Below are 24,246 nucleotides of genomic sequence, written 5' to 3'. Positions count from 1 at the left end.
TAGAATAGTTAGGGTAGCAAGTAAATGAACTGGCCTAGAAATAATTATATTAGGAGGCCAATTAAGTGCTTTCCTAATGAAATTCAGGGGGAATTAGCAAATGTCCTGCATTGAGAGCATTTAGCATTCCCTTGAATCTAACTGATCTCTTTAGATTCGTTTAAAAATGATATCAATATTCCTATTACTTCCCAGTTTTATTAAGCAGATCATTAAACATTCATTCTTGTGAGAATGTGTTACTTGACAAACAGGCTCATTGACACTGGGTGCCTGAAGGATCAAAGAGCTAGGTAGGGCCCATCCTCCTCCAGTGCAGGAATTCTCCTAACCATGCCCTTAAGAGATGGACATGTGGACAATGGCCATATGGATTATTTTCAATGATAGGGATGGTTATAACTTAGTAAAAATAAATGAGCTTTAAAGTCAGTAAGCCTTAATCTTTCATTTCCTAGTTGTGTAACCTTTGACAAGCTTTTTAAATTCTTTTTTTTTTTTTTAATTTTATTCATTTATTTGACAGACAGAAATCACAAGTAGGCAGAGAAGCAGGCAGAGAGAGAGGAGGAAGCAGGCTCCCCGCTGAGCAGAGAGCCGATGTGGTGTTTGATCTCAGAACCCTGGGATCATGACCTGAGCCGAAGGCAGAGTCTGTAACCTACTGAGCCACCCAGGCGCCCCAACCTTTGACAAGTTTTTACTCGCTATCTGATTTTTCCATGAATATGGTGATTACAGTATCAGCTTTACAAGCTGGTAAGGTCTGATGCTTGCACCTAGTGAGCACTTAATAGCAGGTGGGACTCCTTAAAAGGTTTTTTATACCACTTCTGAGTAACAATAAGTGATACTGATAGCGCTAAGTGATAGAGATTTCTTTTTTATATTTGAGCTTTAATTTGTGTCCTGATAAGTTCAATTTATTTGATCTAATTTCCTCTCTGGAGACACATCATTTTTCCTCCCTGTCACTTGATAATTTATTTCTCACACATTGGGAAGCAGCTATCACGACCATGACTAGCATCTTCATTACCATCTGAAGATTATGTAAATACACCCCTCTCATCATGGAGTTTAAAGTTTAGCTGGGATCATAACTTCTTGACCTTTTAGATTGGACAGGTTCAATTCCACAGCCATTTCCAGGCCATTGTCTACCACAGATGGAGGCACACAATAGGGCTTCAATACATGCCCGTTGCTATTAGTATTCTCATTATCATCAGGCATGGCTTTGAGACCTTTATCCATTCTAGTCTTCTGGCTCTATGGGTGGCTCGTAGATCCTTGAAATGAGATATACAAAATTAACCCAAATGCCACAGTTATTGCTTTGTCTGTGCAGAACATATAGAAAGCAATCATTGCCACTTTTGATAAGACACTTACTAATACAACTAAAAAAAATTAAATGGCTCATTCTTCTGTCTCTTTTCATTAAAAAGTGGGTTTAAAAAATCATATGTACTTACATCTTATCAGATCTTTTCTGTTTTCTATTTAAATGCTTATTTGGAGGCTAAAGATAGGACTTTGTATTTATCTGGTTAGTTTCTTTTAATTTTTAGCTCATGCTTGTAACCATTCTAAAATTTTTTATTTTGCCACTTGCATCTCTGAGGGACTTCCCAGTTTCGTGTCCTCTGTAAACCTGAGAGGCTCCTGTGGAACAGGAACTCTCTGGGGTATTGAATAACCAGAGACGAGAGACTATCTGAAATGCCTGAACGCTCAGTCTGCCTTTTCCCCTGGAGGAATATGTATTTTTATTGATGCTGAGCTTGGGTCAACAATCACTAGCTGAAAATAAGTCTTTAAAAGAAGACATTAGGGACACAGATTATTTGTGTAAATTCTGGAAGGATAACGATAAGCCCCAGGTGTGAAAGGGCTTCTGTCCCACACAATTAAATGTCTTAGTTCCAGCAAGACCGTATCCTCCAAGGACAGAAACCATGGCTCCTCGGCATCTCCTTCTCATAGAGGCCCTAGGGGCAATTCAGCAAAGGTGTGACTCTCCTGCAGGTAGTCAGAGGGGCACAGAGATGATGCTTAGGGACAGGAGAATGAGAGGGTTCCCTGTCCTATCATGATGTGGACTTAATGGACCCTCTGTTTTGTTCAGGAGTCAGGAAGGGGTCTGAGGGTCTCTTGCTGTTTCCTATTTACATAAGTTCCTCCTGGCTGAGGTTGTAAACCTTAAGTATCAGACAGGATGTGGTGAGCAATGAAACTGAGCTTTGCAGACATTAGCTTTTCACACCACTTTGCACAGACAATGTAAGTGGCAACAGGATCCATATGGTTCTGGGACCCAAAAAAGCTGAGCTGAGATATGCTGCACCAGGCGCTTGCTCTGTTTATCCAACTTGTTTAAAACAAATTTATTTGTCTCTGCCCCAGTAAACCATAAACTTAATTCAGTTTTACATGTGTGGTCTCCTCTCAAAAAGTCTATAAGCTCCTAGTCTGCTGTGGCAGTAGTCGCATGTCTTCTGTGTCCAAGGCATTGGTTAAAACCAAGGACATGAACAGGTCCACAAATAGATTCTTCTAGTATCTACTAGAGGCTGTCCTGCAAGTTGACTGACCCATTGCTTATTCCTGCAGACATGGTCACATCACCACCTCTAAATCTACCTAATTACAGCGATTCAGCTCACATTGCTCTAACACACCCACAACGTAAGAGACTTTGCCAGTATCTTGCTGAAATTAAGGTTCGTTTCTTTTTTTTTTTTAAAGATTTTATTTATTTATTTGACAGAGAGAGATTACAAGTAGGCAGAGAGGCAGGCAGAGATAGAGAGGAGGTAGCAGGCTCCCTGCTGATCAGAGAGCCCGATGTGGGGCTCGATCCCAGGACCTGAGCTGAAGGCAGCGGCTTAACCCACTGAGCCACCCAGGTGCCCTTCAGGTTCGTTTTTATGCTATAGTATTTTCCTGAGCTAGCGGTCTAGTAGCCTTATTAAAAAGGGAAATTAGCTGACTTAATTCCTTTATAAAAAAGACAGAATTTGAATAAGTGAATGAAAAAGTCAGTAGAGCAATCCTTGTTCTTAGCATCTTGAAATATCTAGGATTAGCAGTATTTTTATTCCGTCATCTGGAAAAAAAAAAATCCATCATATAAAACCTGCAAGTTCATACCCTAGACTCTCAAGACTCTATAATCTTCCTTTTTAATAAAAAAGAGGTATAGCAAAAAGATGAGTATAGTATTTCCCTATTTTTTCCTTTTTTACAATGTCCTCTTCATTATTTCTAAGAAAAGTAGATGGTATTTTTTTCTTTTAGTATTGTATCATTGGGATATAATTCTTTAAAACATTAGAGTCAACTCATTTAAATAATATGTTAGATTTTCTTCATAATGATAGAGAGGGGCTGGGAGCAAATCAGAGGGGAGATGAATAATATTTTCTAGACTTTTGTATACATTTGAAATTTTCATAATAAAAATGTAAAGCTAATTCACTTAAGGTAACTTGCTTCTCTCGTACCCTCTCCTTAAATCTCTCATACCCATGTCATACTTGGAAGAAAGTGATAAAGACAAAAGCAAAGATGGCATTAAGAAATTTCGATTGATCACAGGGTCACCCAAGGAGCTCAATCAGTGAAGTATCCCACTCTTAATTTTGGCTCAGATCATGATTTCAGGATTGTGAGATCAAGCCCTGTGTCTGGCCCCACACTGCCCCTCTCCCTTCTGTCTTCCTTTCTCTGAAAAAGAAAAAAAAAAAGAAATTCTGATGGATCACACTGCTATATTCTACAAATCCCATTTTTCCTCTTTTATTTTTCCTTCCAAGATTTTTCTCCTCTCTCCCTGTCCTTCCTTTCCTCACTCTCTTACTCCCTCCCCCCATCTTCTTCCTTTCTTTTTCTCCATTTATCCATCTATCTTTTGATCCAACCAACCAACCTTACCTAATTTTGGGCTTTCATTTTTTTATTACATTCTGAATAATTTCACACAATTCATATGTATTTTGCCTTTCATGTTTTGAAAGTCAGCTCATCATAAAGCCATTGGTATGGTCATTCAGATAATTAAATATCTCATTAATTTTTCAAATTCACTCAATAAATATCTACTGAATAAAGAAGAAGCCTATGAACAATGTATCTGAAGTCTTCCATGCTTGCTGATTGACCGGATCTGTGTGTGTATCTGTGTGTGTGTGTGTGTGTGTGTGTGTGTATGCGTGTGTGTATATGTGAGAGAGATAGAGAAGGGAAGAGAGAAAGGAATTTGGGGTTCAAGGATAATACTCAAATTTCTACATTAGGACGCTCAGTGGGATGGGGAGGCCCTCACTGGGCTATGGTAAAATACAGAATAGGTTTGTAGGTGGGTGAATGAAGAGTTCAGTTTTGGGCTCACTGAGATTGAGGTGCTTGTGGGATATCCAAATGGAGATAATCAGCGGCAGTTGGATATACAGATATAGAACTCCTGACTATGGAGTACATTTCCAGAATTATTAACAAACATATAAAATGCAGCAATTTGTCTTTATTGCGCCAAGACTGGGAATATTTTTCCAAGAGGTGACTTTGCATATAATCAGGGGCCCTTAGTGGAATTAATGGTGAGCCCACCTCAAGCTGCTTCATTAGTAGAAACCTTGACAGTGAGGGAACAGGCTAGAAGGGACCCTGAGTTTATATACTGACTATTCTGGATAAGCTGGTTTATGAGAATGGCTCATGAATCTTGTGAGCCATAACAATAATGGTGAAGCCTTGACAAAAAGTGAAATTGTAAATGGAGGCAATCGAACAGAACTTTGGTAAAATCTGGCTTTAGGGTATCTGGAAGGTGCCAAGAGACATAAAAAGAGAAGTCAAGTGGTCAAAAAAAAAGCAGGAGAGTGGACTAGAGTGGTGCCATGAGAGAGTATTTCCAGAGCGGTGACCCATGGTATTAACATTTTAAAGAAGCTGAGAAGCAAGGGAAATGAAGAAGAAAGTGAAAAAAGTCCCTGTATCCACCATGGCCTACCAGGGGTGCGGTGGGCTCATGGGAGCGGTCTCATTCATGGCATTTTTCTGAGTTTTTGAAATCAATTTTCCTAAAAGTCATAGTATTACAAAATCATACTCTAGGTTTCATTCCAGATACCCATGTACTGACTGTAGTCAACTTTCTGAAGAACTATCTGCGTTTGAACAATTCAAGTGTTGGTTGAACACTTTGCCTCTCTCTGATTTTCTATCCCTCCTGTGCTTAAAGGCAGTGGTAGCACTCTGATTTCTCCTCAGGACCTTCTTTATCTCGGTAGGTAGTCTTCTGAGTTATGAAAGAACGTTTTCCAATCACTCTCCTCTGATTAAAACCTACCTGTCCTGTGCCCTGTAGGCTTGTAAACCAACATTTACTCAGCATCTGAGGTGAATGGATTCGAAGGTAAAGGCCTATGGCTTATCCTTAAGAGATGTTCACAACAGTAAATGACGTTTTCATAAGTGAGAGTCATATAAGGCAGAGTGATGTTCTCTGACAGCAAGAAAACAGAGGTGATTTAATTCCAAGAACAAACAATTTATTCTGCTAAAAGCCAATCTGATAAGCTGATATGAGCTGGTAAACTCATCTGATGGCTGAAAAGCCAAAGTGAGGATGACATTTAACTTTAACTAAGTCTTTTCAGTTTTAATCTAAGGTACTAAACCAACAGATAATTAGGGCATTATCCTCAAGGGAGTTTTGGTTAAAGGCAACTTGTCTAGAATTTCTTTAATCAAAGTTGTTGGCCACAGGGTTAGTGTTTCATTTTGGTTTTAACATAAGGCTAGTCTTTTTTGGCTTGAGTCCACGCTACCCTTAATTTCTTTACCATTTCTTCTTGCTTCTGCTGCTTGTGTTTCTGAGCTCAAGAGTAGATGTTTCTGAGCTCAGAGAAGATGTTTCTGAGCTCAGAGTAGATGTTTAATGTTTAATGTAATCACGTGAATTTGCCTAAATTTCTTACCCATTGTTCTTCTCATCAATCACAAAGCTCTATTCTTCGTGTCCTCTGTTTTTTGGCCTTTGAAAGGCATTAACATTGGCCTCCCCCCACTCCCCATCCTGACCAACCTTCAGACAGGCTTCTTCCTGACCCAACACCTCTGACCTCCTTTCCTTAGAGCATTTACTTTAGAGAACTTTTCATTGTAAATTCTTTGTCTGCTCCATTGCGGAAGTAATCTCCCAGCCTCTTGCCCATTTTACAGCCCAGGAATAACTTTCTTAAGGACAGGGGAGCCAAACCTTTGAAATGCAATCATTGAAGGAGATCTCCAATTGTCTGTTGGAGCATAGAAGCCTAACTTTCTAACTGGGACAATTAACAAACACAACTGACCACCTTCCCCACTAATAATCTTCAGGACTTCTGCACTAGTTCACCCCAGTACTTAAAAGCCCTCCTGCCTTCCAGATTGAGTTCAATCTCTCTTTTCTCTTGCAGTAGGTCCTGACTGCTTTGCAATAATCTTGAATAAAGTCCTCCCTGTCTTAACTCCTTTACATGCAATCTTTCTTTGGCATTTGTAATTCCCAAAACAAAGACTCTCTTTGGCACTTTCTTTTGCTGTTTAATTTTTTTTTTTTCCTAGGGGCACCTGGGTGACTCAGTTGGGTAAGCGACTGCCTTCGGCTCGGGTCACGATCCCAGGATCCTGAGTCCCGCATCGGGCTCCCTGCTCAGTGGGGAGCCTGCTTCCGGCACCACCCGCACCCCCGAGCCCCCCACCGCCTGCCTCTCTGCCTATTTGTACTCTTTCTCCCTCTGTCAAATAAATAAATAAAATCTTTTAAAAAATTATTTAAAAAATTATTTCTAGAAAATACTCAGCTGACTGGGTTTACAATTTCCTCCCTTTTTAGGTCCTTCACAGATACCTGGGGGAACTTAACTTTCCAAGGCCTGATGTCAGTCTTCCCTGATAATAGTTTCCTTGTCTTTTTTTTTTTTTTGGTGTCCTGCAGATTGAGCTGCTGGAATAATCCATATATTTTTCAACTATTTAACACATTCTCAAGGAGATCATCTCTCTCTTTTGTATGACAGCCTACCTATCACCATCAATTCTTCCTCTGAAATCAGCCAGTTGTTTTAACCATCAGAATCCTACATACTATGGATATGTCCTACTTTGGGTCTAAACAGGATGCTCACGAAAGCCTTGTTAAGGTCAGATATGTATTCCCCTTTTGGGGCCAACATCTGGGTCTATTACTTAGCTATTACTTAGCATATGCAAGGGAGAAAGACACAGAATAACTCATAAAACATTTCAATAAAGTGCATGACACCCCAAAGAAGTGTCTATGAAAAGATAAAATTACAATTTGGGAAATGAATGCAAAATTTTCTTACATCTCTCTCATTTGAAAAATTTAGAGGTTTTCTGGTTCTGTGGCTCTAACACTTACATCACTCATCCTTTGATTTGGACAACTTTAACTCAGAAGACATTTGTGACATACGTATTTGTCTGTGCCAAGGACTACAACAGGTGTAGAAGGAACTGGGACAGTACTTAAATTTGGGTATTTATAAAATCATGAAATAAGCACTTTAAAAAAAATCATTCTTACAGTGTGTTGGCTGACACATCTTTAATGTAACAATGATAAATTCAGAGATTTCCCCCCAAGACTTCAGTGCTTTGTTATGTTAAATATTCATTAATTTTTCTTTTTCTGACAAAACACTGGCCCATGATGTATGGGGTGCCTGACTTTCAGTCTAAGCTTCTATGACTTGGGAGGACATCTGTGCTCTCTTGCATTTTGTGAAGATGGGCAGAGGTAATTAAGTTCCTTCCTCGGTTAGATTTTTATCAACAAAGGGACAATCCCAGGGGGCTAGCCATGCTGGAAGTGAAGATACAGGGCCAGACATAGCTGAGGAAATTGGAAGGTCATGGCTGTAACTCTCTCAGGTACTTTAGACATGTCTCTGAAAGTGGAAAAAGCAAGGAACATGATTGAGATTCCTCACATCAATTTTAATTTTCTTTCCTTTTTGTTAGTTCTAACATTGTCTTGGTGCCTCCAGATTATTGGGAAATGATAAAGAAAAATATGAATGTTATTATCTGGGACTTTCCCTTATCTGCTCCTGACCCTCATTCTTGCCAAATCAGTTCTAGTCTTCAGTAGAAACCCAATTTTGTCTACTGCTTTCTCAGAGAGAAAGGCTTACAACTCACTTCTGTTCATCCTTATGTCTTATGCAGGGAAGGAGAGATAAAAAGACAATAAAAGAATTGTACTTTTTTCTTTACAACATTGAATTTGAGAGGTGTGCCCCCTACCATGACAAGTTCTTCTTTATGAATAAGAAACAATGGTCTGTGGGGGCACCTGGGTGGCTCAATTGGTTAAATGTCAGACTCTTGATTTCAGCTCAGGTCATGACCTCAGGATTGTGAGACTGAGCCCTAAGTTGGTCTCTGAGATTGAGCCCCAAGTTGGACTGTATGCTGAGCATGAATCCTGCTTAGGTTTCCCCTCTCTCTCTGCCCCATCACCCCTGCTTGTGAATGTTCTATTTCTCTCTAAAAAAACAACAAACAAACAAACAAACAAAGGCAATGGTCTGTAATGGAGACATTACCAACCAATTACTTACATGGCAACCAGACATTTACATAAATCAATAACCTTAATTTAATGGATTTGCCACTCAAGTAAGGAAATATAGTTTGGTTTCCCTCATGCAGCATGTTACCTCCAAGCTCTTTCTGCCTTTTTTTTTTTTTAAGAGTTATTTATTTATTTATTTATTTGACAGAGAGAGAGAGAGAGAGAGAGATATCACAAGTAGGCAGAGAGGTAGGCAGAGAGAGAGGAAGGGAAGCAGGTCCCCTGCTGAGCTGAAAGCCCGATGTGGGACTCGATCCCAGGACCCTGAGATCATGACCTGAGCCGAAGGCAGCGGCGTAACCCACTGAGCCATCCAGGTGCCCTCTTTCTTTTCTTTTTCTTTTTCTTTCTTAAGATTTACTTATTTATTTTAAAGAGAGAGCATGTGTGTGAGTAGTGGGAGGGGGCAGAGGGAAAAGGAAAGAGAATTTCAAGCAGACTCCCCATCCAGTGTGCAGCCTGACTCAGGGCTCAGTCCTAGGAGCCTAAGATCATGACCTGAGCTGAAACCAAGATTCTGAAGCTTAACTGACTGAGCCACACAGGCATCCCATCTCCAAACTCTTTTAAACTTTATTTTCCTTTTCACTTTTTAGGAACTGGTTTGTGGGACAGATTCTTCTCCTCTCCATAAAGTTCAAATGATTCTTCTTTCCCATAGGGACATATGATGTCATTTTGCAGTTAAAAAATTCAATAATTCATTTCACAAACTATATCTAGTGCCTACAGTATGCCAGACACAGCGATATTATAGGGGGTATGAACAGATTTTAAAATTCAGTGGACTATATTTGTGCCAATACTAAATCTTGTTTATCAAGTGTCCATGTATACATATACATTTGGCTCTGTGAAACTTTTTCTTTCATAGAAAATATACAGTCTAGTAACAAATTTTAAGGGTTTGCTAATTTCACTCTTACCTAACAGGAAGCCCAACTGCTCAAATGTACATTTCATACAAGGAATTTAGGATTTTAAGGAAAGGTACAAATGTCATAAGGATTAAGTGGTTATTTGCAGTCTTTACCTGAGTATTCAGTGGAAACTACAGGGTATTCCTTTAAAGTTCTATACTTACTCATCTCTGCAAACAGCTGTCTTCTTTCTGCCATGGTATTTCCTCTTTTCCCACTATCTTCAATCATTCTAGGAGACAAAATGGTTACAGTGTTATTACCCTCATGCTAATGAGGCAAACAGCTACTTCTATGTAAACATACTTGCTGTAGTTGTGCCACAGAGACAAACTATTCAAAACTGTGTATTTACAAAGTGTAGCTTTACTTTCACTAATTTAAATCACCATACATATTTTTCCATACACAATGCTGCTGTAATTGTTAGAGGGAGTATAAAATTTTTATTTTCTAACATAAAAATAACTACAATAGCAGGTGACCTTGTGCCAAACTGAATATAACCATCCACCATCTGTTAGGTGGTTCATTTCACATATAGTTTCTCTTTCAATCTGGGGAATACCTACGAAGAACATAGAGCAGATATTACAGATTCCATTCAACAATGATGAGATTGAGAATCTCATGAGACTTACTAAAGGGAATGATGAAAACATTTGGACTCCAAGATAGGTTTGCTTTCACACCATATTCTGCTGCAGGTTGTCTCAGTGCACCCCAAACCCTAGTTTGGATGCAGGTTATTTTCTAAATATTGATCTCTAAATTGAGTGTTTGGAACCTGCAACAGTTTTTCTAGGCATGATCATTTCAGGCAAGGTGGTTAGGTTCACATCTCTCTACTTAACCATATTACTGTCTGTAGTAATCACTTAAGAAGTACTATGAAAATGCCAACAGATAAAACAGAATAAAAAAAATTCTCAAAAAAAAATTTGACATGAGGAGAAAGAAGATAATGAGAAAGTTAATGGAAATGCTGTTTAGCCCAATAGAGGACTTTGGGCTAAATACTAAGGGCTCTATAGGTTGATGGAGTTGATTTTTTTAATAAAGCTAATTAAACTTTGGAAAAACCCAAGTTTCCTCTCTCATTCATGCATATACATAAACATATATACTACTGTGTTCTGATTCTCAGGCATGGTAAACAGAAGGCTGATCTTTTTGCGGGTCTTCCAATGGACTCTGCTCTTTCTCAAATATGGTTCTCTCTCTATGCTATTTTTGGGTCCAGATTCCCCTCTCCCTATGTCTGGCTAACTTGCAATAACCCTTCAGCTGTTAGCTTAGGTGGATCTTCCTCTGAAATCCTCCCTAACTCTATAATCGGCTGGGTTCACTCTCTTTCCTCTGGGTCTCCAGAGCTCACTATCCCTTTCTCTCAATGCTGACAATTCACTTAGCAAATCTTTACTGAGTGCCTTCTATACTCCAGGAACCAAATCAAGTTCTAGGTATACAACAAAGATCAAGTCACAGTTCTTACCCCTAAGGTGTTGACATTCTTGTCATGGAGATACAAAATCATAGAAGCAAAGAAATCACAAAGATAGAAGTTGAAAGATAAGTGAGTGTGAGAGACACGGACTACCTAGGAGCAAATTTAACAGAACTAGGTTGTAGAAGACAGCTCAAAAGATAATGGAGTTGTGTACAAAATAATTCAGAGAAGGGTAAAAGAAAATATTGGTTGTGAAACCCAATGTGATGCCAATTATTCCAGTCAAAGAGCCCCACCGGTGGTTTCTATGAGTGAAGAATTATATGCCTACTGCCAGGAAGGGAAAGAAGGGCATGGAATAGCCTTGGTTTACAGAGTTTAGGGAAGAGTGGTTTATGATGATTTATGATGGTTTACGATTGGTTTATGATGGCTGGTGATGTACATAAGGGTCTGGCCTAAACAATAACTGGAAAGAGTAGGGTTATTAATGAACTGTCTTCGGCTTGATAACAATTCAGTGCTGAACACAGTTAAGTACTTTCTTTTTATGATTTTAAGTACGCAGGTATGGTTGGTATATAGAGATCTGGAGAAAAACACACCCTTCCTGATTCACAGAACCCCATCTCCTTTACTCCAGAGGAAGTGAGTTGATCATAATCTGACATTCACAAAATAGTCGGGATACAGCTTCCAATTCTTATTTCAAGAGCTTAGAAGTTGTGTTGAAGCCATAGAGATAGGGGATAGACACCAGTGATATGTTCTTGCATCTGTCTGTATGTTGGAATGAGATGAAAAGAACTGTTAAAAATAAATCACGATGGATGGCCGGCTCGAAAGCTCTGACTGAAAATGTCAGGGAAGGAAAGACTGGCCCCCAAACGCAGGCTTTCAGTATTCAGATACTCTGCACCCCTCAAATGGTACCGTTTGTGACATCTCTTTTCTAGTTAACTTTTTGTGTGTCTTTCTGGAAGATTTGTGAGGATGATGACTTCAAACGTTTTAAATTCTTCACAGTGCCAGTAAAATCCAATCAGTAAATGATATGACTAGTTAGTATGTATTGAAAAAAAAAAAGGAATGAAAAAAATAGAGGAAAGAAGAGGGACAATGAAGAGGAAAGCCCAGTAAGAGCTAAGTTTGTTCCCCAGAAAAAGGACTTTTAATGATATTTCCCAAAACTGACTCACAGAAGAGCTCATTTGAGATTACACCAGTTTCAGAAATTAGTTACTTGAAACGAGGGAGTCTAATTTATATCTATTATCATCTAGGACCATACATTTTAAAGCAAAATCTTGTCTTACAAGACAGAAGTTAAAATAGATACAAACTACCCTGATGTCACCATTTGGTCTATTCATCATCATTTTGTGATGAATTAACTCATAAAAGAACCATAATGAGTTATATAACAGGAATTAATTCTCACTTCTGAGTAAAATGTGTACCTTAAAAGGACAAGAAGGAAAAACCCAGTAGTGTGAAATTATAGAACACGTGGAACATAATTATAAATATAAAAGGAAAACAACACATTTCTCATTTTACCCCCGAGGTTTCCTGGGAAGCTGCACTATTAGATAAAATTGAGAAAACATATTTATTACCCATTGGTCACAGTCATAATAGGAAAAAGGGAAGGCATGCTAGTTTACTGCTTACATGGATTCAACAGAGGGACCGATGGACAGAGTCAGTCCATGAATTGAACAGCCAAGGAACACCACGGTGGGCTCCATAGTTTCCAATTTAACTCTGATCAGTGGGACTTGAGACACATAATGCTTGACTGTCTTCTTAGCAAGATTGAAGAGCAAAACTTTCAGTAGAGGAAGGTGGGAGGTTTTTTGCAGAGAGCAATCTTGCTTCTGAAATTGTCACGAAGCTCTGCTCTTCATGAATTTCAGTATTACAACAGCTGCCCAAAGTCATCTGGAGGAGATGCAGGGGGAAAGAACCCATCTGTGACAGTAGTAATGTCACAAGGTGTGTGGCTCACCAACAGGCCTAATTTGGTGTTTCTGTTACTCCTTCATGTAGACAAGATGCTGGCAACCTTAGAATTTACCAGATTGCATAAATGTCAAAATAGCAAAAGGAACTAACAGGTGATGAATAAGTGATGAGCCCCATTAAGTCATTTCCTTTACTAGGGTTCAGTCCCATGAATTATACAGGGTGTGCTTTGTTTTCACTTATGAGAATCTATCCATTTCATTTATTTAAGAAATATTTATAAGGTAGCTATAACTTGTCAGATACTCTGCTAGTTGCTCAAGATTCAAGGATGAATATGACATGATCCTTGCTTTTAAGAAGTTCACAGTTAGGAGGAGAAACAAATTATTCCAGATGATAAATGTATTTGGTATAATATGTACAATAATAAAAATATGTATTACTAAATATAGTAGTTTACTTCTGGGAAATCTGAAGGAGGCATCAAAGGGTGACTCTGGAACAGAGTTTTAAAGGATAAACAAGGATTTTCTAGATAGAAATGAGTGCAGTTAGAGGGAATCATGGAAAAAACATGGAGCTTTAACAAGAATATATGGGAATAGGGAATAGTTCAGTATTGCTGAGTCCAAGTGTGAATAGTGATGCCAGAACAGGCATCAGATCTAGAAGGTCTAGACTGTAAGGTTTTCCAGACTAGAGGACACCCATGGTTAAGTAGGAACCTGATGTGTACAGGTTTAGGTTTTGGGAAGACAACTTCAGCATACTGAGCACTGGACAGATCAGGTAGGAAGGAGGGTAGGGATGAGAGCCCATGATGAAGGGAAGAGTCCAGTTGTCTGGAAACCTCTGTAATTCAGGAACAAGAATATATGTGTTATGGTAAAGATTGATTTGACATTCAGGGCATTTGCAGTGGGACTTGGGGATTTGCGGTCCCCGTGAAAGAATGGTGGCGGAGGCAAATCCGCCTTTGCTCTCCCATATCACTTCACACACTGGAGAAAGCCATCTGTTGCAGTAATGGCTTCACAGAAAGTGAGTTCATCCAGTCACTTTCTTCCAACACCATCATCAAAAGGGGGCCACAAAACGGGACGGGGAGGGCTCGTGTTCTCTGCCACTATTTATGGGGGACGGATGAAATAACAGAGTAGAACAGGGAGGGAACTAGCAAGAAATAGAGAATAAATCAAAATACAGGGCACAGAGTTTAGAAGAAATGTGAATTGTATTTTGGCATAGTGAGAATAAGTTCACATTGAAATATCACATTCTTGAGTTACTTCCTTCATGACAGTTCTTTAATCCAGCATCACCCATACTAAACACACATTTCTACGCCACATGACATAAGAAGTTTTAAACGTAAGATCTTAAACGGATGGTGTCTCACATTTGTATAACTTTCTGAAGATTATAAAATGCTTCTCCCCTATAACCTTGTGAAGAATTTAAGGGAGATATTATTATTATTCCCCAGGGATACCTGAAAAACTTGACACCCACGCAGGTAAAAAATGTTCCCGCGAAATTCATTTTCTAGCAGAGGAAGACACTTAATCCTTTTTTTTTTTTTTTGGCTTTTTATTTTATTTTTTTAAATTCCTAGGCTGCTATGAATTCTAATCGCCAGTAGCCTTACTCCAGCGGCTACTGTTCAATACAAATGAAGATTTCCTGAAACTAGTAAGTGAAAAGAAGTTGATAGAACTGGATGATTGACAGGCCAAAAGGAAATGGAGAAGATGGGTCCACATGTCTCTCAAAATGCAGGAGAGATTTCTTCGTGTGCTACTCCCTAACGGAATTCTCCTCCTCTAAACCAGTGTTATACTGGAACTAATCACGGAGATGAAAATGATTGCCCGCGTCCAGATTGTTGTAAACCCAGCCACGTAGAAACACACCCATGCACACACTGGTTCACACTCTCAACGTTTTAAATCCACACAAGCCGACAATGTTTTTAGAAAGTCTGGCTCTGCTTTGCCTCTGCTCCACTTAGGCAAACACTTAAAACCTGCAGACTTGGCGCTTAGTATGACGAGCCTGTTTCCAGGCTTTATTTCCCTCAGCTCTGCTCCAGGGGGGATGACACGAGGGTGCTGGGTTCAGCAATCACCAGGCCTGTGATCCCCCAAGTTAATAACTGCAGTCAAGGCCATTTCAAGCTCCTTTCCTCCTTTAATTGATTTATTGGTGGCATATAAATGCCTGTTTCCATTTCTGCTAATGAAAGAAGCCTCCGATAGGACTTTCTCAGATTTACATTCTCATCCTCATCTTTGGCAATATAATAAAAAATTATTCAGAGCTCTTTCCCAAGGCAAAGTATAATTGCACTTGCTTTTTTACTTCCCAGTCCTTTATTAAGATGAGCCCCTGTAAGTAGGAAAATGCCATGACTAAAATAAATGGCTATAATGGGTTTCGGATTTCTTTTACTTTGAATGTCATCTTCTGCTCTTGGAACTTGGGTCCTATGATGGTGGGGGTGGGGAGAGGTATGAGGTCACTATTTTAGTATAATGACCGGCTGGATGCGTTATTTGGGATTTGATCTCCCCTGCAAAGAACCCACCATAGTAGTAGTACTCGGCTTTGTGAAAATGCAGGTATCTGGATCTACTGAACCTGGGGTTGGAATGGAGCACTTGTGTTTTGTTTTAAAGATTTTATTTATTTGAAAGAGAGAGAGAATGAGAGAACACAAGCAGGGGGAGTGGCAGAGAGGGAGAAGCAATTTCCCTGCGGGGCAGGGAGCCCAACATGGGGCTTGATCCCAGGACTGGGATCAAGAGACCTGAGCTGAAGGCAGACACTTAACCAGCTGAGCCACCCAGGTGCCCCAGCACTTGTGTTTTTCAGAGCACCACAGGTACTCCTGACGCGCTCCAGAGTTAGAAATAGAACAGCAGGTGACTTTGAACTCGGAACCTACTGGCGGAACTTTAGGGTAGAATTCTTATGTTGCATTCTCTTATTTGTAAGACCCACTTTAAAAATGTACCTTGAGCCCAGGAAGAAAACAATTAATTCTTTGGGGGATGTAAATATACAGAAACATTTACATACAATGATATGGGCACCTAAGGAGGCAAAATTTAAGAAATAAAAAATGCCATTAAAAAGTTGAGAAAACTGGGGCACCTGGGTGGCTTAGTGGGTTAAGCCTCTGCCTTTCGCTCAGGTCATGATCTCAGGGTCCGGGGATGGGGCCCTGCATCGGGCTCTCTGCTCAGTGGGGAGCCTGCTTCCCTACCCGCTTCCGCCGCCTGTCTCTACTTGTGATCTCTCTCTCTCTGTGTCAAATGAAGAAATAAAATCTTAAAAAAAAAAAAAAGAAAGAAAGTTGAGAAAACCATTATTATTCCAGGAAGAATGACTCTGAGCAGTACCGTCAAGTCAGGAAGGAACCTGCTGTTCTGGGGTAAGACTGTACCTGGTGTTTAAGGACATTTGCTTTTGTTTGGTTTTGTTTGCTTTTTTTTTGGCTTGGTAAGAGGCTGGGACTTCGGCTCATTAGCACCTGCCATCACCCCCTTATTAGCCGTAATGGCTTAAAGATTGCAGGAGCATGGATGGGAGCAACTTGGTGTGGGTAAAAAGGAAACTTTTGGAAGGAAGATGATGAAAAGATTTTTCAAGATTTTTCAGAACATCACCTTTTATTCAATATCATGTGCCTTTGGGACAATGGTATTGTGTGTGCGTGCACACGTGTGTGTGTGTTTGTATATCTATATATCCCAAGAGGAATAATGTTAAGAGTATAGGCCACTTGGTCATGGTGAAACTATGGCTGTCCCCAACACCAGAGAGAGAGACGTTTCTTTCCTCTCCTACAGGGATTGCTTAATTCTTAGCTTCTGGGGGATAGGTGCTAGGAAATGACTGCTTTCTGATCATTTGGGACTTTCTCAGTTCAGTGTAAGATATCACGGCTCATAAACAGAGGTCTGTTTCTTTTTCTTACACGTCTAATACTTGAAAACATATTAAGTGAAAAGTTCTCTCCCTCCATAAGTAGAAGACTGATTATTTTTCATTAATCTTGCAATGGGACAACCCTCACTTTGTAACTACATTTTTGAACCCCACTTAGAATAGTGAGATTATACTGTGTGTGTATATATATATATATATATATATATATATACACATTTATAAGAGTAAAACATTTTGAAAAATGTTAAGATTGTAATTCCAAATTCTGTTCAAGTGACTGAGTTAAATTTATCTTCTCAATAATAAGGCTTCAAAATGACAGGATATATTAGCTCATTAAGCAGTGCAATGTTGTCTAGGCCATCATTTAAACTATAGATCCTTCTAATGATTTGATAAAAGGTAAGGACCCTCACCCCACATATGTAAATATTTATTTACATACATGGATATACAAATAAAGGAAGTATAATTGCTTATGTGGGCTAGTTTAGAAGAACACTGGGAATTGGTGGGGATCAAAGGTAGATTTGTTTTATAGGGAGAACCACCTCTTGGTGAAAGGGAGCAGCCAATCACAATGGGGGTATCTGCAAAGAAACTGAGAGAGAGAAAGTACAAGAAGGCTTGTGGAGGCCTTTTGAGGCCAGGCAAACAGGAAGGATGTTGAGGAGAAGGCTGTGATGGGCTCCTCTCATGGTAGAAACCAGTGTGCCTCTGTCTGCACACTTAACATTCATGTGTCAGTTAGAAACTCACATCTGATCAATCTCAAATGCTTTAGGACATTATGGTGTGACTCCTGCTGCTTGAAAGGATTCTAATGCATCTATGTTTTGAAAGATCATAAGACTAGTAGTAGAAAGAGATAGGTACCCCCCTTGTCTGATTCCAGTACATTAAGGGGAAAAAATGGGGGCAGTTACTGATGCATGGGCCAGTTGTTATCTAGACTTGTGGAAGTGTGACTTCTAGAAGAAGAACTGGGAAAAACAAAGTGAGATTAAGTGTAGGACATGACACTGAGCAATCAAGATACAGACCAGGGAGGCTTGTATGCTTTAAAATGTTCTTTTTTTTTTTTTTTTTTTAGGGTTAAGGGTGGGGACATTGAAAAGGTAGAGTCAGGTAAGAAAATTGTTTTCTGCAGTAGGACAAAAAAATCAGACTCTTTCTGGGTAGAAATAGTAATAATAAGATTAAAAGAATAACCACCACAACACTATTTAAAACAATTACCATGTTACAAAAAAAGCTTGCCCTGGACCAAGCATTATGCAGGAATTTTCTCATTGTGTTCTTAGAAGAACACTGTATGTTGATATTGGTGTTCCCACTTTACCAATGTGGACACTGAACTTCTGAGAAATTAAGTAATCACCTAAGTAACCAGTTTAGAGTTTCAAACAAGACATATCTGACTACAGAGCCCACCAGGCTTCTTAAGACCAAAATGGCATTGTGTGAAGTTAAGACTCAAGGGACCGTCTCGTTTTCCTCTGAGGATGGTGGTGGTGGGACAGTCCCACACATACACACAATGAATGAGGCTGAAACATCCCTGAAGATGTGCGTGAGTGGATGCCAAGGGGAGCTGGGTGGGATGGTGGTAAGGGGTTGAGCGCTGGCATGATTTCATTAAGGAAAGAAACCTACAGGTCATTAAGCTCACAGGTCCTCTGCACCCCCTACTTCAAGTTCTCCAATCTCTCCTCTTTTCATTTTATTCTCTCTTTCCTGTCTCCAGACTCTTCTTCTTGCTCTTTCTTTTCCTTTCCTTAACTCTTCTCCTTTCTTCATTTTCTTCCTTTCTACGTGTATGAGGGACTCTGACTCAAATCAACAGAATAGACAGTTCTTAAGCTTGAGAAAGAAAGATCAAGCAAGGATAGCAGGAAGAGAAAACAGAAGGTTATATGGTAAGTTCTGTGGATCTAATGTACAGCATGATGATTGTAGATAATAATAATGAATTTTAGACTTGAACTTTGCTGAGGGAGTACATCTTTAGCTTTCTCATAAAAACAAAAGAAGGTAATTACTTGAGGTGAGGAGTGTGTTAAGTAACTTGCTTGCGGGAATTATTTCAAAATGTACAGATATATCAAATCATGTTGTACATTGTACATATATTATAGTTTTATTTGTCAATCATGCCTCAATAAAGCCAGGAAAATTAAGTTTATGCCTTTAAAATGCAAATTTCTGAGCACATGGGTGGCTCAGTGGATTAAGCCACTGCCTTCGGCTCAGGTCATAATCTCAGGGTCCTGGGATCGAGTCCTGCATCGGGCTCTCTGCTCAGCAGGGAGCCTGCTTCCCTCTTTCTGTCTCTGCCTGCCTCTATGTCTACTGTGATCTCTCTCTGTCAAATAAATAAATAAAATCTTTAAAAAGAAATGCAAATTTCCCTGGGAGAATCAGAAAGCTCACCTTGGTATAATTAATTTGGTATAAATTCTTCTTCTTCTTCTTCTTCTTCTTTTTTTTTTTTAGAGAGAGGCAAGAGAACATGGGGAGGGGTAAAGGGTGAGGGAGAGAGAGAGAGACTTTTAAGCAGGTTCCATGCCCAGTGTGGACCCTGAAGTGGGGCTTAATGTGGGGCTCAATCTCATGACCCTGAGACCATGACCTTTGCCAAAAACAAGAGCCAGACACTTAACAGACTGAGCCACCCAGGCACCCCAACTGTCCTTTGAGATAAAGATGACAAGAGGGTAAATGGGGAGAGGGGGCTAAGATAGGCAGGAAGACGTCAATAGGACCACCACTACCTTTTTACAGATTCAGAACCAATACAAAGCATGAAGAGAACACAGGGTTCCAAACACAGTCCATGAAGGATATGAAAAGATGAAAGAGAGTGTCTATTAAACTGTTTTTGAGCCCCCTTCCTCCTTACTAATTATTCTGTATGTCTCTCAAAATATATCTGTGCCAGAACAAATATTTTCAAAGGGCAAATCTCAAGAATCCTAGATGGAAAAAGAAGTTATTTTGTTCTCACTTCCAGTGAAGAATAAGGGAACCTACATTTAACAAGTTTTCCCTCTAGCGTACTCTGTCTGTAAAAAGTGGAATGGAGGCTAACCCATAGTTAAATATTAAATTACTTAATATCATGGTATTTTTTTCCTTTCTCTACTCAAATTCTCTCAGAAGAAAATATCTCAGGCTGATACGATATAAAACAATCCAGAAAATGGCACTGACATTGTAGGGACTCTGATGATTCCTATCCAGTAGAGTCACAGCCAAGTCTATGGGGTTAATATATGCACATGCCAAAATTAAATAGGCCACATGGAAAAAGAAGCAGGCAGAGTGTATGAGCTGCCAGAAGTTATGGCTGCAAGATCCCCAGCAGAAAACAATGGCATTCTGCACACTGTGGTCCTTTCCCTGAGACCAGGGCTGACTGGCCTGACAGGAGTAGAGAATGGAAAGAGAAGAAACAGAGGCAGCCCTTATTTCTTGCCTCTGGATCTGTTTCTATGAATTAGAAGCCTCTTCGTTATGTCCTTCCTTTGAAGAGAATTTGTCTGAAACGAAGGAATGACTGGAAGAAATCTCTGTTTCTTGAGAGAACCATGGCTCTACGTTGGTGGCTGCCAAGAATTTTAGTGGGGAAGAATAGCGGGTGGGAAGGCGCCTTCTTTCTCAGCCTTGAATCTCGCAGGCCCTCTGGATCATTTTGTGGAGGCAGAAGCATGAATGCCTGGGTTATGTAACAGGAAGGGACTTTGAGATTCATTTGCAGAGAATAATAACAATTATTAGTTAATATGCATTCAGTGTTTACCTTGTGTGGGTAGGCTCTGAATTTCTTACCCTTATTCTAAGATAGGTCATATGACACTACCCTGTTTTATACAGAAGAAAACCAAGTCTGAAAAGGTAGACAGAATAATGACCTCCCAAGAAGGTTAAGGTCCTAGTCTCCAGCATTTGTGAATATGTCACCTTATATAGCAAAAGGTACTTTGCAGATGTGATTAAATTAAGGATTTTGTGATAAGGAGATTATCCTGGATTATGTGGGTGGGTCCAACGTAATTATGAGTCCTTATAAAGGAAAGAGACACACTGAAGATGGGGGTAAGGCCCACAAACCGAGGGACACAGGTGGCCTCCTGGAAGCTGGGAAAGGCGAGGAAATGAATTCTCCTCTAGGACTTCCAGAAGGAAAACAACCCTGCCAACACCCTGATTTTAGCACAGCCAGACTCTTTTTGGACTTCTGGACCTCCAGAACTGTAAGGTAATATATTTGTATTGTTTTAAGCCACAAATTCGTGATAATTCATTACAGCAGCAAGAGGACCCTAATCCAGCTTGAAAGATTAGGAAACTTCCATGAGATCACATTGCTGGTAGCCACAGAACCAGGACTGGATTCACAAGTCTCTCCAGAGAGTCTATTTGCTACACAACCATCCTGTGTCTCCTTAGACTCTGCTGGCTTGCAAAGACCATTCATTCATTTACTGAGACCTACTATAATGTTTACAGTCCTATTTAATCTTTAGAACAGGAGGTGTTATTGTTCCTATTTTACAGATGAGAAAAGTGAGGCTAAGAGATTTTTAAAAGCTAAAATTTATACCCAGGTCAGTCTCTCTGTCATTCCAATTTTTTTCTAAAAAGATTTTATTTATTTATTTGACCGAGAGATCACAAGTAGGCGGAGAGGCAGCCAGAGGGGGAGGGAGAAGCAGGCTCCCTGCTGAGCAGAGAGCCCAATGCAGGGCTCAATCCTAGGACCCTGAGATCATCACCTGAGCTGAAGGCATAGGCTTAACCCACTGAGCCACCCACATGCCCCACCTTCTGAGTTTTTAGCTTCCTATCCTTCTGCCATATATTTCTGACCAACATTTATTTAGCTATGCTAAACACATCACAAAATCTAAACTCAAATTTGAGCGCTTTGTCCCTCAGTAAGTCTTGAACAAATCTAGATCTATAGGAGTCACTATATCAACCATGCTCTAAGAATATTCTACTCCGGATGGTTAGTGGTGGAATCTCTGGACACAGTTGCCATTGACACGCGCTCTTTCAATCTCAGCAGCTTAATAATTAGAATTAATTAGGCTACACTCTGATGCCATGTATATCAACACATTTAATTAGCTCTGGTTGCTTAATTCATATGGTCAAATTTAATAGAGGTAAGTCTAGTAAAGAATATTCTCAGATTATTAAGATATGAGATCACATATCTGACTATCACAATAGAAGAATCATTAGAACCCCAATCTACCACATATCAAGAATCATCTGGATGGGAGATTACCCTGCTTCTAATAGATAGAATATTCTGCAACATAGGAGGTGTTAGCTAACCAAAGGGTCTAGAAATGAGGTGCCTGCTACTGGGAACTTTATGATCCCCCAAAGCCTATACTACAACGAATTGCATTTACCCAATTAAAAGATCACATCTTTTTATTATGTTATGTTATTTTTACCATAATATAAAGCACAAAGTGATATACAATACAATTATGTAGAAAATGGACCTGCCTAGAGGACCAGAAAACAAAGCTAACTGAATCATAATCCCCCACCTTAACTGGTGATGGAACAAATAAAACACAAACATGCACAAACACCCCGTTTCCCTGATTCCATGGCACCCCTACTCCCCAGTACCACAGACAGGCCCCTAGAAACAGTCACAGAGAGGCAAAGTAAGAACTGTAGCCCTCAAACAAAACATCTGTAGCCAAATAACATCAATGCCACCGTGGGTATGCTTCTGAGATTGTAAAAATCCAATCTTGTGATGCATAACTATATGTCTGTTCTGTAAATCTGTGAATACTGAAAGCAAGTGTTCCAGATTCATGCCCCAGTGTCTGCATTTATGAAAACAAGTGTCTCTGGACCCCGTGAGAACATACCAAAGAGTCATAAGCGGCAGGCTCAGCATCCACGCCTGAACAAGCCGTTCCTTTTTAAATTAAGGATTTGCGGAGGGGTACTCAAGCCGTTTCCTGCCGGTCTGGCCACACAGACTAGCGCCCACCATTTCACTGTCATTTAATGCCCCAGAGCAGTGAGCCATTTAATAGCACGTTGGTGACTTCAAAGACGTAATGAGTCTAAACTACTACCTGAAATGATTAGGTACTGCGGGAAATCACTACCGAAAAACTGTTCTTTAAAAGCTCCAAAAAACTGTCGAAGGGGATTCTGGGACATCGGTAGTTGCTCTATGTGACTAACAGCATCCTTTGAGCTCACATAGTGTAGAAATCCATCTCAGAGGCTCCCTTCCAGCTGGGAGCTGTTATCTTCTTGGGCTTGAAATACAAATCAGTCCCGTCTCTTACACAGTTACATCAAGTCAAGGCATTTCAAATAAAAGACAAAGCCTGCATAACATTTCAGGGGCAAAAACAAAACAAAACAAAAACAAAAACAAAAACACAACCCAAAAACCCCCCAAAAATCCCCAAACAATCAAAAAACAAAAAACTTTGTAAATAAAGGAGTCAGACCTAGAAGCGCCTCATCGTTATTTCCCCATTTGTAATATGTCAGTAAAATACAGTTTCCCAACTCTGTGGGGTCACTTGGTGAGAACAATGACACTCAGAAATCAAGCGATAGGTTAAGGCTGCACAATCAAGTAGCAAAATCAAAAATTGAAATTCTTAGGTCCTGGTTAGAGATGCTTTTCAGTCCACAATATTGGATAACACTGCCTTCACAAGTCCATGACACTCCTCCTCTTTTCTGATGTGCTGATCTATTTCTTTGAGGCAGTGCTCCTAGCGTCAAATGTTTTAGGAAACTTTTATCAAAAAATTAACATGGGGTGTTAGGGATGGGGGCCGGGGGAGTAAAGAACGAGAACCTTGGCACTCACAAATGATTGTCATGATCTCAAGAGCCTGCCGAAGTCTTCTCAAGAAGGCAAAATGGCGCCCTATGGAACCATATGCCTGAAAATGTTTTAAATTTGAGTTCTTGTTCTCTAAACTCCACTAATAGTCTGCAGAGCAGCCAAGCTAGTGAGTTCTTGAAATGACAGTTTTTTGAAGTCTGGTGTGCCTTTGTTCATCCCAACTTTAGGATTACACCAATAATTTCTGGAGGTGTGTAGGGGGATGACTAGTTGTGATGGTGAAGAATAAAAAGAGACTAAGCATCTCACCTCCAAGCAAAAAGAAAAAAAAAAAGAGGTCATTTTTTAGTTTTTAAATATGACCATTGTGCTTATTTTTTAAAAGATTATTTATTTATTTGACGGAGAGAGGCACAGTGAGAGAGGGAACATAAGCAAG

General features: G+C 39.8%; 1 protein-coding gene across 32 annotated transcripts in view; it reads right to left on the bottom strand.

Moving 5' to 3' along the window:
* Positions 1-24,246, bottom strand: part of DTNA (dystrobrevin alpha) — a 356,122-nt gene that overhangs the window by 114,470 nt on the left and 217,406 nt on the right. For all 32 annotated transcript variants that reach the window (XM_045065499.1, XM_045065500.1, XM_004752311.3 and 29 more), the window contains one exon: positions 9,738-9,805. In XM_045065499.1, the coding sequence (XP_044921434.1) occupies positions 9,738-9,804 (67 nt within the window). In that variant the 5' untranslated portion in view covers position 9,805. The remainder of the gene's footprint in view (positions 1-9,737; positions 9,806-24,246) is intronic.

The sequence above is a fragment of the Mustela putorius genome, unplaced genomic scaffold (assembly GCF_011764305.1).
Source record: "Mustela putorius furo isolate JIRA1106 unplaced genomic scaffold, ASM1176430v1.1 tig00003858_pilon_pilon_pilon, whole genome shotgun sequence".
NCBI lineage: Eukaryota > Metazoa > Chordata > Mammalia > Carnivora > Mustelidae > Mustela > Mustela putorius.
Note: the sequence above shows the minus strand (reverse complement) of the source record. Positions and strands in the feature narration are given on the sequence as shown.